General features: G+C 41.5%; 2 protein-coding genes across 2 annotated transcripts; one reads left to right on the plus strand and one right to left on the minus strand.

The window, feature by feature from the left end:
- The first annotated feature begins 5,838 nt into the window (after positions 1-5,838).
- On the plus strand, positions 5,839-8,665 carry LOC117190388 (probable protein phosphatase CG10417). Its single transcript, XM_033395465.1, has 5 exons — positions 5,839-5,857; positions 6,262-6,395; positions 6,460-7,542; positions 7,597-8,130; positions 8,190-8,665. Exons 2-5 carry the CDS (start codon positions 6,285-6,287, stop codon positions 8,592-8,594), a joined length of 2,133 nt encoding a protein of 710 aa, XP_033251356.1. The 5' UTR covers positions 5,839-5,857; positions 6,262-6,284; the 3' UTR covers positions 8,595-8,665.
- Positions 8,666-11,360: 2,695 nt separating this feature from the next.
- LOC117191843 (zinc finger BED domain-containing protein 1-like) lies at positions 11,361-13,772 on the minus strand. Its single transcript, XM_033396610.1, has 2 exons — positions 11,864-13,772; positions 11,361-11,797 (listed from the first exon to the last, which is right to left on the minus strand). Exon 1 carries the CDS (start codon positions 13,357-13,359, stop codon positions 11,878-11,880), a length of 1,482 nt encoding a protein of 493 aa, XP_033252501.1. The 5' UTR covers positions 13,360-13,772; the 3' UTR covers positions 11,361-11,797; positions 11,864-11,877.
- Positions 13,773-13,954: the final 182 nt, after the last annotated feature.

Raw genomic sequence — 13,954 nt, forward strand, 5'->3', positions numbered from 1 at the left:
CCAATGTACACGTCATAAGACGGCTATCATTCATTTATTATTATTTCATTTATTTTAATTTATTATAAACCTTATTAGAAAATGAGACAATAACACGTATTTTAAAATTTTGAGTTTCAAACCGTGTTATTTCAACCGTGTAAAAACCGTGTAAAAACAGATTTAGGTGCCCATGGAAAACATCCTACCAGCAGCTCTACTAAAAATATGAAAGGTATCAATGTATTCAATTTTTCCGCTCAATACTATCGATGTTGAACCGAATTAATCGATGGTTGGCTAGTTTTGCAACCATCGATAGCGGTAGCTAGACTACTACAGGGCAAATATTGCAATTTGCAAAAGTAGCATACATCGTTGTTCAACACTGGTATGGCGCGTACTTAAAATTGTTTGCGGAAGGAAAAAATTAACATATTTCAAGACGTTCGCTGATAGTTTTAATCAAAAAGACATTTTCCGAAGCTTCTGGGGGAGCCTCACACGCCTACGAAGACGGCGCGAAGAAATTACCAAAGCTTCATCAATAAAGTCGAAAAACCTGGAATTTACTGCATGGCGTTCCGGAATAACTCTTAAAACGGCTCTTGGAACTCCGTCTGGACCCTGAGAAGCATGGCAAGCATAGGAAAGACAAGGATGGCCACGTAGAAGGCGACGGGAGTTAAAATTCGCATGGAAACGCTGAAAAAAAGGGAAGGAGAAGCTAAGTCCACCATGCGGGTAGGAGTAAAGATGGCGGCAAAAACGGCTCCGCAGCTTTTGGCTTCTAAACTGCTGTGCAAGAAACCAAACTTGTCGACGAACGTGTCGACAAACATGTCCACGAACACGACAACAAGCATGACATCAAACATTTCTACGACGAAAGAGAGAGAGAAGACTGACGCGGTTTGTGTGGCTTACGTGAGTACGAAAAACGGAAGTAACCGCAAAATCATCGTTAACAAGTATTATGAGGGGCATAAAGGCCCATACATTGTTTGTATCGACAAAATGAGTGCGAATAATGCCAGAATTGCTGAAACAGTGCATTAGCAATATCGAGGAGGTTGCTAGAATGGGCTATGGCAGGTGCAAGATTGTGTGCGGGTCGGCGGAGTGTGCAAACGGGCTAGTGGAAAACAGTGTTTTCGCTGCTCAAGGGTACTCAACCCGAATCTGTAGGCACTTCGTCCAAAAAGCAGGGTTAATTTTTGGGATCCCCGGGCACTACTCGGAGGAACAGCTAGCGGAGCTTGTAACCTCGGATATCCCAATTGAGGAGATAGTTCGGATTACGCGAAGGGATAAAGCATCGGGGGAACGTGTACCTACTGGCAGGGTGAAACTCTGGTTCAGAGGAGAGCAGTTACCAACCAAAATCAATTTTCTATATTCTAAAGTAGAAGTGAAACCTTTTGTTCAGCTTATTCAATGTTTCAGGTGTTTTAGGTTTGGCCATCTGGCGCAACATTACAAGAGTGGAGCGAAATGTTTCAAATGCGGACAAGATCACAGCAAAGATATTATCTGCTCAGGGCTGGTCTATGCTAACTGCAAGGGGGAACATGCTGCCACCCACCCGCAGTGTGAGGCCAGGAAAAAAGCGTACGACATTCAAAAGTGACACTGGAAAACCTAACTAGAGCTGAGGTCAAGGCTAGATATCCGATCCTTTTTGATAGAACTTCCCCCAACCTAAGGTATCAAGGGGAATTTCCTAGACCCAGTTGGCAATCTAACCGCTCCCCTGAATTCTTAAATAACAGCTTAGAGTCCGCCAGGGAAATTCATTCTGTCACCTCTTTCGCGGAAGTGACCAAATCCAATAGGGTTGCCGCCCGGAACGCAGAGGCGGCCAAGGCAGCAGCCAACATGGCGAGTGGAAGAACTCAATAAACTCCGACTGCGTCCAAATGAGCGAGAAATTTGTTAGATCTTCATCCGTGGCATCTTCTCTGGCCCAGGATAAGCTAAACGCACTAGGAGCCAAACTCACAGCGTTCCTGATTGATCCAAACAACATCATTAAAGGGGATTCTTTAGCGAATAAATTTATTAAGGAAATTAGAGAATTTGTCAATGCTTCCAACGCAGAACTAGATAGGCGTCAGATTGCCCAAGGGATGGCAGTTGGTTCTCAAAACATCCAACAATGAAGATTCTTCAGCTAAATATTCAAAGTCTGACACACAACAACAACAAACAGCTCCTATCAATGTTCCTAGACAAGAACGCAATAGATATTGCCATCCTCTCAGAGATTTGGGTGTTGAACAACGCGGACTGCAGCATTTTAGACTATAACTTTTTCTGCAGGCCCAGAGAGGACGGCTACGGCGGGGTTGGCATCTACGTCAGGAAAAACATTCAATTCAGCATTTTAAAAATAGAGAACGACTTGGAAATTTTAGGAATAAAAACATTAAACCTCAAGAGCAATTTCAATATTTTTAGCATATATGCACCGCCATCAACAACAGTTTCACAGTTTAAATCGGGCACAATAAAGTTTTTCGAATTCGCGGCTTCGCTTGACATACCCTCAATAGTGGGCGGGGACTTCAACGCTAGGTCTTCTATCTGGGGAAGTCCGATCTGTGATCGCAAGGGTCGCAGCATTGAGAATTCCACCCGGGAGGCCGGATTTATCTGCCTAAACGACGGTTCGCCAACCTTCTCCAGGAGCCCATCTCAATTCTCCGTTCTTGACCTTTCTTTTTCGAACTACAGAAATGGAACTATTAACTGGCAAGTCCTCAAAACAAAAATTACGAACAGCAACCACTTCCCAATTGTATTATCAGTGCAAGGCCTAAATGCCCCCCTCCAAGGCAAGAAGATCCTTCACAACAGAATAGCCCGGATTCTGGGTGCAAGTGATTTCACAACGCTGGAGGAGCTCAATGAAAAAGTGCAATCCCTGACCTTAAAAAACACGGTCACATTCCCAAGCAAGAACAAGTACGTTGCTAAGAAATGGTGGAACGGGGAAACGGAAAAACTTTTTCGCGTGAGAAACGCTTGCAGGCAAAAATTCTACCTCACCAAAAAATTGGCTGATGCCAGAGCAACCTTAGAAGCTGACAAAAATCTACAAAATCACGTAAAAAATCTTAGAAAGCGCAACTTTTCCAAGTTTATAGAAGAGGTCTCCTCATCGCCCTCTATGTGGAGCAGGGTGAAGAACATCAAAAAATACGGTCAAATCAAAAATGTAGGGAACAAATGGACGAACGAAGATGACAAAAACTTTCTCAATATGGTTAAAGTAACCCCATCCACGTCAAACAGTAGGCCCCCTAAGAAAATTCCTGCCCCTTTGCTAGGACCAGACGACCCGGAACCCCTGGAACTGGAAGAATTCCTGGCCTTCCTAAAAACCAGGAACCCCAATTCGGCTAGAGGCCCTGATGGCATCTCGTTCAGGATGCTTCAAAAGCTACCAAGTGGGAAAAAACAAGACATTTTTGAAATTATAAATAAAGTATGGCTGAGTGGCGTCATCCCTGAAGTCTGGCGCAGGATAAAAGTGGTACCCATCCCCAAGAAGAATGCAGACCCTACTTCCTTCCAAAACCATAGGCCGATTTGTTTGATTAACACGCTGTTTAAATCCATAGAGGGGTTGATAAAGTTGAAGTTGGACGAGCACATAGTAAACTGTGACCTGCTGCCGGTCAGGTCCTATGCCTTCAGGAGAAACAGGTCCACGGCTCTTTGCATCAACGACCTTATCAACAAAGTTCTGGCGCTGAAGGCGAGGGGTTGTCAGGTTGTCGCAGCTTGCCTAGATTTACAAAGAGCGTTCGACTGTGTAAGAGTGGACACACTCGAGCACAGGATTAGGGATATGCGGTTCAATACAAGCCTCACGGCTTGGATCTCCAGCTTCCTTAACAGACGAATTCTCATAAAGGGCAAAAGCGGGGTAGAGGTGAACAGAGGTGTTAACCAGGGTAGCTGTCTCAGCCCAACCCTTTTTAACCTTTACACAGCCGAACTACATGATATTAACAGTCATAACTGCTTACTGTTTCAGTATGCTGATGACTTTTTCATAGTTTGTTTTCATAAAGACGTATCCATTGCGAAAGGTGTGCTGGAAGACAGTATAGATAAGTTCGAAAAAAAATGCAATAGGCTAAACCTGTCATTCAATCCGGTGAAGTCTAAAGTGATTTACTTCAACAATCGTAGAGCTGCGCTAAATATCTCGCATCAAGGAGTTGAGATCAGACAAGTAGAGCAGATCAAATACCTAGGCAGGACTATCTCAGCAAACAACTCAGCCTCTGGTCACATTGATCTGGCCATCTCGGAATCGAACAGAAACTGTGCGTTTCTCAGATTACTCAGTGGGTGTCACTATGGAATCAGCCCCAAAAGAGGGCTTATATTTTACAAGGCATTTGTCAGAAGTAGGCTAGAGTACGCGTGCTCATCATTCTGCAACCTGTCCAAATCTGCCTTGGCCAAAATCAAAAAATCACTGCAACCATCACCTCAGAAAGTCGCTGGGTCTGATAATCTGCACTCCCGTTCCTATCATATATCACATGGCAGGAGAACTTCCCCCGGACTACAGGATGAGATTCCTGGCGGCGAAAGAGTTGGTTAAGGTGTTTGCATTTAATCTCCCAGCAAGTGAAACAGTGTCAGCAAATAGGGATTTAAACACGGGCTACGCTAAGGCATATCGGCAGTTTGGCAGCATAATAGATAGAGTTGAGGTTTTCGAGAACACAGCTTCGTTTTGCACTTAAATTAGCTCCGACTTAGAATTTTTCAAGGGTTCTGCACCCAACAAGCACGCTATAGACCAGGCAGGTATCATGCTGCTCCACGGGGAAAAGAAGGATCAGCTGACAAAGGGTGGTTTTGAAATCTATTACACGGATGGGTCAGTCGCAGATGGGCATTCCAGCGCCGCTTTCCTGCACGATAGGACAGGTTTTTTAGATAGCTATTACACGCACAAAACCCTTTCCTCGTTGTTCGCCGAGCTCCTTGCTATCGAGAAGGCATTAGACCATGCTATTTTGTACAATTTTCCTCGTGTCGCGCTCCTGACAGACAGCAGAAACGGGGCCCTCATTCTGGCGAAGAACATTCAGGATAACTCTATCGCCCACAAAATCAGAGAAAAGATCCAACAAAATCCACATCTAAGAACTGTAGAGGTTCACTACATTCCCGGACACGCTAACATCCCTCAGAACACTTCAGTTGACGCAGCAGCCAAAGAAGCCCACAGACGAGGAAAATACACAGTGGTTAAATGGAACCTTAAAGACGCTATGTGCGAAATACACAGAATCTTAAAAGCAGAATGGGAGAGAGAATACGCCGAGTTTGCTAGTATCAAGCACCGAGGTTACTGCTCGCTTTTCCCCTCAACATCATCCAAACCGTGGTTCCTAAATAAAACTAAGCTTAAAGCCATTGACGCTAAAAGAATCAACGGACTGCTTAGTGGTAACGCATTCGATAGGCACACTCTCGCCAAAAATGCATGTAGTTCCTAGTAACATATGTGATACATGCGATAGTATCGATAACGCCTCGGATTTAATTTTCAATTGTACAAAGTACAACACAACAAGGCAAAACTTCCCATCTCTAAGAAAATATAGTGATATTTACAAATTCTTTGAAAAAGAAAGCATCAGCGCGTACCAAACACTAATTGACTTCATCGACGAAATTGATGTAAAGCTATAAACAGTACTCCAACATCTTCTATTCTTTTACTTGGCAATTTCCACCTTCAAAAGGCGGGCGGCCAAATAATCCCACGCTACTCACGGGTAGCTTGGTAACTTAAACCCTAAAAAAAAAAAAAAAGTAGCATACATATACATAGCATCATTTTGTAAGAATTGAAAAAAGATTTGTTTGTGTTAATAGAAAAATCAAACAATTAGAAAGATTATCTGAATTAAGTGTTAAATTTAAAAAAAAGCGGCCAAAAAAAACACTAGCATCGCACATAAAATAAAATCATTTATTTCCATTTAAAAACAGTTAAATTATGAGATTTACAAAGAAATATATTTCCCAACTTCATTAAAAACAAAACAAATATCGTGAATTCTACTCAGTGAAATTTTTTTTACCGGCGGCGCGAAATGTAATATTTAGACAAAGCACGCGTGCTCTGGCTACGCATCGATTTTCCGCATAGCGCATTAGGCATATGAAATAGCTCAGGAGATATCCGACTCGCCTGTGCGCCTTGTAAACCAATTCTAACATTCTTTTTCATTTTGTAAGCAGAAAAAAATATTTGATTACACAAAATGGGTGCTTACTTGTCGCATCCGAAGACGGAAAAATCGTCTACGAATGAATTGAACGATTTGCTGGTAGTAGGTGCCAGCTCGATGCAGGGCTGGCGCAACAGTCAAGAGGTAAGGGTGTGAGACATTTATGAATTTATTAAGTGCTAAGAATTTGACAATTACTGATATTTAGGATGCTCACAATTGTATTTTAAATTTTGATATCAATACGTCATTTTTTGCTGTTTATGATGGCCACGGTGGATCCGAGGTGGCCCAGTACTGTGCAGACAAGTTGCCAGAATTCCTTAAAAACCTAGATGCGTACAAAAAAGGTCAGTTCGGACTGGCGCTGAAAGATGCTTTTTTGGGATTCGACAAAACATTGCTAGATCCACCAGTAGTAACCATACTAAAAATACTGGCCGGCGAGCATAATTTTGTTGATGGGGAAGATGCCGAAGCGTACGAGGAAGATGAGGACGAAGATTTAGCTGAGTTACACGAGGAGAGCAATTTACCATTGAACGAAGTACTAGAAAAATACAAAGGACTTCCGCAAACACACAAAATGGACAGGCTAAAAACCGAGGCGGAGGAACATTTTAAATTGCAAGCGCCTTGTTTGCGTGGTCGTCGCGCTGCAGCAGTGGCTGCCGAAGCTGCTAATAAGGCTGTAATGGATCCAACAGCTAAGCCAGAAGGCTCTTCAACCTCAGCTGCAGCAGCAGCTGCTGCATTTTCGGAGATCCCCGGTCCGAGTTCCAGCCATTCCAAGGCAGCAAAACCTGAAGATGAATCAGCAGTGACTAGTAGTAGCAGTTCCAGCGCCAACAAGAATAAAAATGATTTAATAAACAGTGAAACTGTCACTGATACAACTGATAAATCTAATGGGAGCGGTTCAACTATAAAGCTTCCAACTGATCAGAATGGAAGAGTAACTTCATCTGAGGTTATAGAGGCTGGCGACGCTGTATCCGAAGAATCTATAGTGTCTGGGTCTACAGACATGGGTGACGCGAAAAAAAATGGTAGTTTGGTCAGCTCAACAGGAACAAAACTTGACGGCTCCTTTATTTCATCGACCAGCAAGGAATCTGAAAAAATTGCAAAGAAACTTAATACTGCACAAGACGATGAATCCACGGACGATGACGCTGACTACGATGAAAATGGTATAATCGAGGAACCGGAAGTAGCCACTGCGGATAGCTCTGAAGAAGACATAGACGATGGGGCTGAAAACGACGACGACGATGATGACGAAGACGACGTAAGTTCTTAATTATTCTTTTTTTTTACCTGTACCTAACTAACATATCCCTAGGACGACGATATAAGTGACGAAGAGGAAGCAGATGAGGATCAGCTAGCCAATGATCAGTTTTGCGCGAATATGATTGAAGAGCCTGGCAAAGATAGTGGATGTACTGCTGTTGTTTGTTTATTGCATGGCCGTGATCTGTATGTGGCGAACGCCGGCGACTCACGTTGTGTTATATCCCGCAATGGTAAAACTATTGAAATGAGTCTTGACCACAAGCCTGAAGACGATGAGGAGGCCACGCGGATCGTTAAAGCAGGTGGACGTGTAACCCTTGATGGTCGTGTCAATGGTGGCCTAAATCTATCTCGAGCCCTTGGCGATCATGCTTATAAAACAAATTTGGAACTTCCAGCTGAGGCACAAATGATATCCGCTCTACCAGACATAAAGAAATTAATTATTACGCCTGCCGACGAGTTTATGGTCCTGGCATGCGATGGTATTTGGAACTATATGTCTAGTGAGGAAGTCGTGGATTTTGTCCGACTTCGACTAAAAGATGAAAATAAGAAGCTATCTAACATCTGCGAAGAGGTAACATAATAAAATATTTATATTGTCCTTGCATTATCAATAACAATCTGAACCTTTAGCTTTTTGACAACTGTTTGGCGCCAAATACTATGGGCGACGGAACTGGTTGTGATAACATGACCGCCGTAATTGTCAAATTTCAGTCTAAACTTCAACAACTTCCGACTACTATTAATCCTGCCGAAACGGAAGATGTGTTATATAACACCAGCAAAGCAAATGAACAATCTGCAAATGTCAAAAATTATGAAAACGTGCTCAAACGCAGTGCTTTGCCAGATACCGCGCAAGAAGTTGATCTGGATAAAACAGCCAATAAATCGAAACGTTTAAAGACTGAAAGTGAATTGGATTCGGTGAAATCTCCCGCCGACAAAATTAGTGGCCTACCATCAGTTATTGAACAGAAGGAATGCGTCAGCATCAAGGGGGACAGCGAATCGAATGTCGTCTCATCGTCGTAAACACTATTATTGGATTCAAGCAGTAGAAAGTTCACGTAAATTATGATTATAAATAAAAAATAATAACTTTTTAATTTTTTTTCACTCAAACCCAAGCTCTTAGAGCTAGAGCTAAATATGTTGATGCTAAATGTTGATATGACTTTCCCTTAGAAGACGGTACAGTGATCTGTGTATGGCCTGTATGGCCCCATCTGGGCCTGGAAGTCAGTCGAGCCATTCGTTTCTGTGAGGACTGAATGTATTGAAGGGGGTATCTGTGTACTCTCTTGGAACTCGGTAGAATGTTTTTAAACGGACGATATTGCTATTAATTAAAATGGATGAGTGACCTATGTGCTGTGGTGCCGTAGGAGTCGGTTGGTCAAAGTCTCTCAGAAGTACTGCTGCCATGCCTGCCCGCTCCTTTCCTGCAAGTTCAAGGCTCTTCATAAGATAGCATTCAGCGCATCATTTGGGGTGGAGTTCTACTGATGCATAGGCCGGCAATTCGCTGAACTTTGCCCAGTTTTTTGGTGGTCCTTTTCAATTGCTCCGGTCACCACGCAGTAACTCCGTAGTGTAGTATTGGCCTAACAATTGCTAGATGCATCCATTGGATCCATCCATTGGGTTGGTGCCCCTTTTTACAAAAATGGATTTTGTACATGTATAGAGTGCTGTCGTGGCCTTCGTCACTTTATTTTTGACGTTCACGTTTATGTTTATGTTTAATGTTTAGAGTTCAACTATGGACAGTTAAACTGTGTAAAAATAAGAACGTACAAATCATAAAATTAAATTAAATAATTATTCATTAAAGAAGATTTCACTTTGGAAGCACAAGTATCAAAGGAAAAAAAGATAAACAAATTTATTGTAGTCGCGGCAAAGGCTACGGAAAGATTCATGGTTAGAGTAGTTCGAAGGACAGGAAGACGCAGAGGATAGTAATGCCTAGTCGGGCGGGATGGGACAGCAATATTGATAAGGCTAATGAGGGCCGAGGATTCAACGTCGCCTAGGAGAAGTTTGTGGAGAAACAGAATTCGATGACAACTCCTACAGCTTTCAAGAGAGTGCAAGTTCATGAGACGCAGCCGACTCTCATAAAAAGGAAGATGACGAGAGGGGTCCCAATTAAGTCCGCGCAGGGCAAAGGTAAGGAATTGTTTTTTAACGGACTCGAGGATATCTTGATATTTTTGGTAATGGGGTGACCAGATGCAGGAACCATATTCCAAGATAGGTATAGAATAGTTTAGTGGTTAGGGGTCAGAAAATTCCTTCGACCATCTTTTGATAAGGACAAGGAATCCTTTGGCTTTATTCGGAATAGCGGATATATGACAACTAAAACATAAGTTATGTACGAAAATAATGCCTAAGTCATTAACTTTGTACAGGCGTTCCAAGGAAATTTTATGAATTGTGAAGTTAAAAAGGTAAGACTTGTTGCGATGGAGGGTCATGGCGTTAAATTTGGAAATGTTAAGAGGAAGAGCGTTAATAATCTACCAATTTTTGAGAGCGTCGAGATCTGATTAAGGAAATAACGAGGTTACCAGATCGCTGTAGGAAAAACATAGCTTGACATCATCAACATACATTAGGACTCGTGAATTAGTTAAAACTTGGGGAAGATCATTGATAAGGAGGTTAAATAGTTCCAATTCAACTTTTTGCCAATTACCAACCATACCAACCATACCATACCAACCGCTCCCTCTCTAGGGAGGTATGCCGGTTCGATGGTTGTACACCCGGGGGAAATGCGTGTCTAATAAAATGTCTAGGGACTCCTCACTGGAGTTAGTGGGTAGTTTTCGCGGGGATCTTGCGTAGCCTTGCGGGCTCTGATGTTTCCTCTATTTCTGATTTTATAGCATGTATGTGACCCCGGGTTTTCCGTAGTGATATTTTAGTCCAGGACGCCAGATCTTATTATAATTAGGAGCTTGTGCATGAACATAACGCCATTGCATATTCTGCGATGGTGTGACGACGGCAGGTCAATAAGATTTAGCCTAGACCGGTAGGGTGGCAAGATTTTACCCGAGTCCCAGTTAAAGTTACGAAGCGCAAAAATTAAAATTGCTTTTGCACAGATTCAATAACAACCTGCTGCTCTTTATACTGCGGGCTCCACACACAAGAACAATACTCCAATATAGGACGTACTAACGCGATATACAGTTGTTTCGCCACGTACGCGTCGTCAAACTCCTTGGACCAACGCTTGATGAACGATAAAACACCCTTAGCTTTATTTACTGTTGCGGCTATATGGCTGTTAAAACACAACTTATGATCAAGTAGGACTCCGCGGTCATTTAAACAACCAGGGAATGATTTCCTAGAACATATGAGACAAAATGTGGAGCACGACGGTAAAATGTCATGGTTGCTGGACTAGGACTACGTCCGCTCCGCTCTCGTCTAAGCAGAGTATTAGTATGGTGCATAATAATAATACATATACGTAATAATACGAACAACAAGCACAAAAAGCGCATCTAATTGATACGGTAGCTGATATCAAACTATTTTATTCATTTGTTTACTTAACTTCCGTGTGATTACCCTGGAAAGGTTTATATTGAAAATCGCGTTGCTGACTTTATATATATGTTGCCTAAAACCATTCGGTATGACTGGGTGATATGTCAAAATTGTTGTGTAATATACAAACCAAGAGAGCATTTTTACATATGTATGTATGTTTTTATTTTTGTGTTTCGATAATTCGAATTCCTGGTTGAGGAAAAGAGACGGCGAGATATTTTCCACTAGTGTTGGGTAAAAATCGTTCAATTTACTGAATAAGTTCGTTCGTTCATTTTTATGCAGTGAACTAAGTCGTTCTTTTAGTTCGTTCCTTTTTGTTCATCTTATTCGTTCTTTTTCGTTCATCGTTCTTTTTTGTTCATCGTTCTTTTCCGTTCGTTCTTTTTTGTTCATCGTTCTTTTTTTTCATTGTCCCTTTAGTTCGTTCTTTTTTGTTCTTTGGCCTGTTTTGTTTATCGGTCTTTTTGTTCTTAGTTCAATTTTAAAGTCTCATATCTAGTTTTAAGCTTATATGTAAATAATGCACTACAATTCATTGACGTTTTAACTTCTTAAATTTATTTTAATTCGTACTTAGTACTTGATATCGTTAGGACACAACCAACAGTTTCAATTAAGTATCTCGTTTTCCATTTTTTATGTTTTAGAAGTCGGGGCTGAAAAACAATAATCAATTTTACTTATGTTGTCCATTATAATTTTAAAACCTATAAAATACACACCATTTTTAAGTATTTCACATATTATTATGTAAAAACATAAGGCTTTCAACCTTATTGGGCGTCAAAAGCGTTCGTCTTTTGCGGACTATTTCTCCTGCTGCAGAAAATAGGCGCTCACATGGCACCGACGTGGCCACCAAACAAAGACGTTTCAACGCATATTCGTATAGTCGTGGATATACATTTTTTCGCTGTGTCCACCAGATCAAAGGGTCATGCTTTCTATTGATGTTCTCTTCTGCTAGGTATTTATCTACCTCTCTAATGGCAGCAGCCGTGTTACAGCTTGGCTTTGTTATTTGGTTATACTGCTTGTCATACTCGTCCCAAATGCCAATTTTGGTTGGCGACGTTTTGACGGTTTCGATTTGTGAAGACAGATCATCAGCAACATTATCAACCAATCCCGTTTGAGCGATCTTACATTGTATAGCTGCAACTGTTTTTTCATAGCATTCATCGGACCTAAAACCCCGTTTTTTAAATCTTGGGTCTAGTATGGTGCTCTCTGCATACAAAATATTATTTTCCAAATCCCCAAAACGTACGGTCAACTGCTCTTTGAGTTTTTCTACGACTGCCCGTAGAAAATCATCTTTTGGAATAGCTTTGGCTATGGATTGATGCAGCAATGTGGCCATTATAACAACCTTTGATAAGGTGACATTTTTCTCTGCTGAAATTTCAGTTGTTATTTCAGAAAATGGCTTCAGCACTGGCAATACACCATCAATAATTTCCCATTCTGCCTTGGTCAGTACTAGTTCAGGGCGTAGAAGGGAAATGACCACCATAACTCCATCTTTTAAAATAGACAAGCGCTGAAACATTTTGTATGTTGAGTTCCAACGTGTAGGCACATCTTGTGTCAGCTTAAGGTCGGGAAGATTTAATTGGCTATTCATTTCTTTGAGCTTCTTGAATCCGGATGAGCTGCGATTGAAAAATTCTACAATTGGCTTTGCTTTGACCCTTACACTGTCAATTGGTCCCAGTGCTTTCTGTACAATGATGTTTAAAGTGTGGGCAAAGCTTGGAATATGGCGCCAATTTCCCAATTTTATCGCTGATACGATATTGGCAGCATTGTCTGATGCAATTGCAGTAATTTTATCTTCAATTTTCCAATCAGCTGCAACACTCTGAAGAAAAGAGCAAAGATTGAGGCTTGTGTGCCTCTCACCGAACGCTTCACAAGCTAGCATATGCGAAGATAGTTCCATATTCGTCTTGTCTATGAAGTGTGCGGTTACAGCTATGTAACTCTCATTGGTGAGCGATGTCCATCCATCAGTTGTGAGACAAATTCCAGATGCAGATGCTATCTTCTCTTTCACATTGGCAATTAACTCACTGTGTATATTTGGAAGTAGCACATTAGACAGCGTTTTACGTGTTGGCAACTTATATCCAGGGCAATTTGAAACGTCCTCTATCAGCTTCTTAAAATCCGGCTCCTCCACGATCCGGAGAGCATGATGGCCTTTGGAAATCATTCACACTAACTGTTTGTCTAATTGCTCACTTTTACGCGCTGTCGGTGGCTTCTGAACAAATGCAGTTATTTCTTGCTGCGATGTTGTGGCGGCAGAATAACTGGCTTCAGTACTTCCTTGTCGTTCAATTTCATCGAGAGAAGCTGGGTGTTTCAACTTCAAATGCCGTGTTAAATTGCTCTGTGAACCTCCGGCTATACTCAAATCCGACTTGCAGTACTTGCACTTTGCTTTTTTGTCATCTATGGCAACGAAGTGATTCCATAAAGCACTAAATTTACGTTTAAGCGACATTTCAAAACAATTTAAATTTCTTTTCAACTTTATTGCCAGAGTCCGCCACAACAAAATGTGAAAAGAGCTGCCATACCAACTCAAAAATAGCGAACAAAACGAAATGAGCAAAATAAACATAGCGAACATGAGGAACAAAAACGAACAAAAACGAACGATGAACAAAAAAGAACGACAGATGAACAAAAAAGAACGATGAACAAAAAAGAACGAACGGAAAAGCACGATGAACAAAAAAGAACGATGAACGAAAAAGAACGAATAAGATGAACCTATTCAGTTCGTTCACTTCTATAAATAG

This window comes from Drosophila miranda (genome assembly GCF_003369915.1).
Source record: "Drosophila miranda strain MSH22 chromosome Y unlocalized genomic scaffold, D.miranda_PacBio2.1 Contig_Y1_pilon, whole genome shotgun sequence".
Taxonomy (NCBI): domain Eukaryota; kingdom Metazoa; phylum Arthropoda; class Insecta; order Diptera; family Drosophilidae; genus Drosophila; species Drosophila miranda.

What these genes read in the sequence shown, in the direction of transcription:
- LOC117190388 (XM_033395465.1), top strand. Translation starts at nt 6,285, where the DNA reads ATGGGTGCTTACTTGTCGCATCCGAAGACGGAAAAATCGTCTACGAAT. An exon ending in ACGATGATGACGAAGACGAC is followed by an intron (nt 7,543 to 7,596) that starts GTAAGTTCTTAA and finishes ACATATCCCTAG; the next exon opens with GACGACGATATAAGTGACGA. An exon ending in TATCTAACATCTGCGAAGAG is followed by an intron (nt 8,131 to 8,189) that starts GTAACATAATAA and finishes CTGAACCTTTAG; the next exon opens with CTTTTTGACAACTGTTTGGC.
- LOC117191843 (XM_033396610.1), bottom strand. Translation starts at nt 13,359, where the DNA reads ATGATTTCCAAAGGCCATCATGCTCTCCGGATCGTGGAGGAGCCGGAT.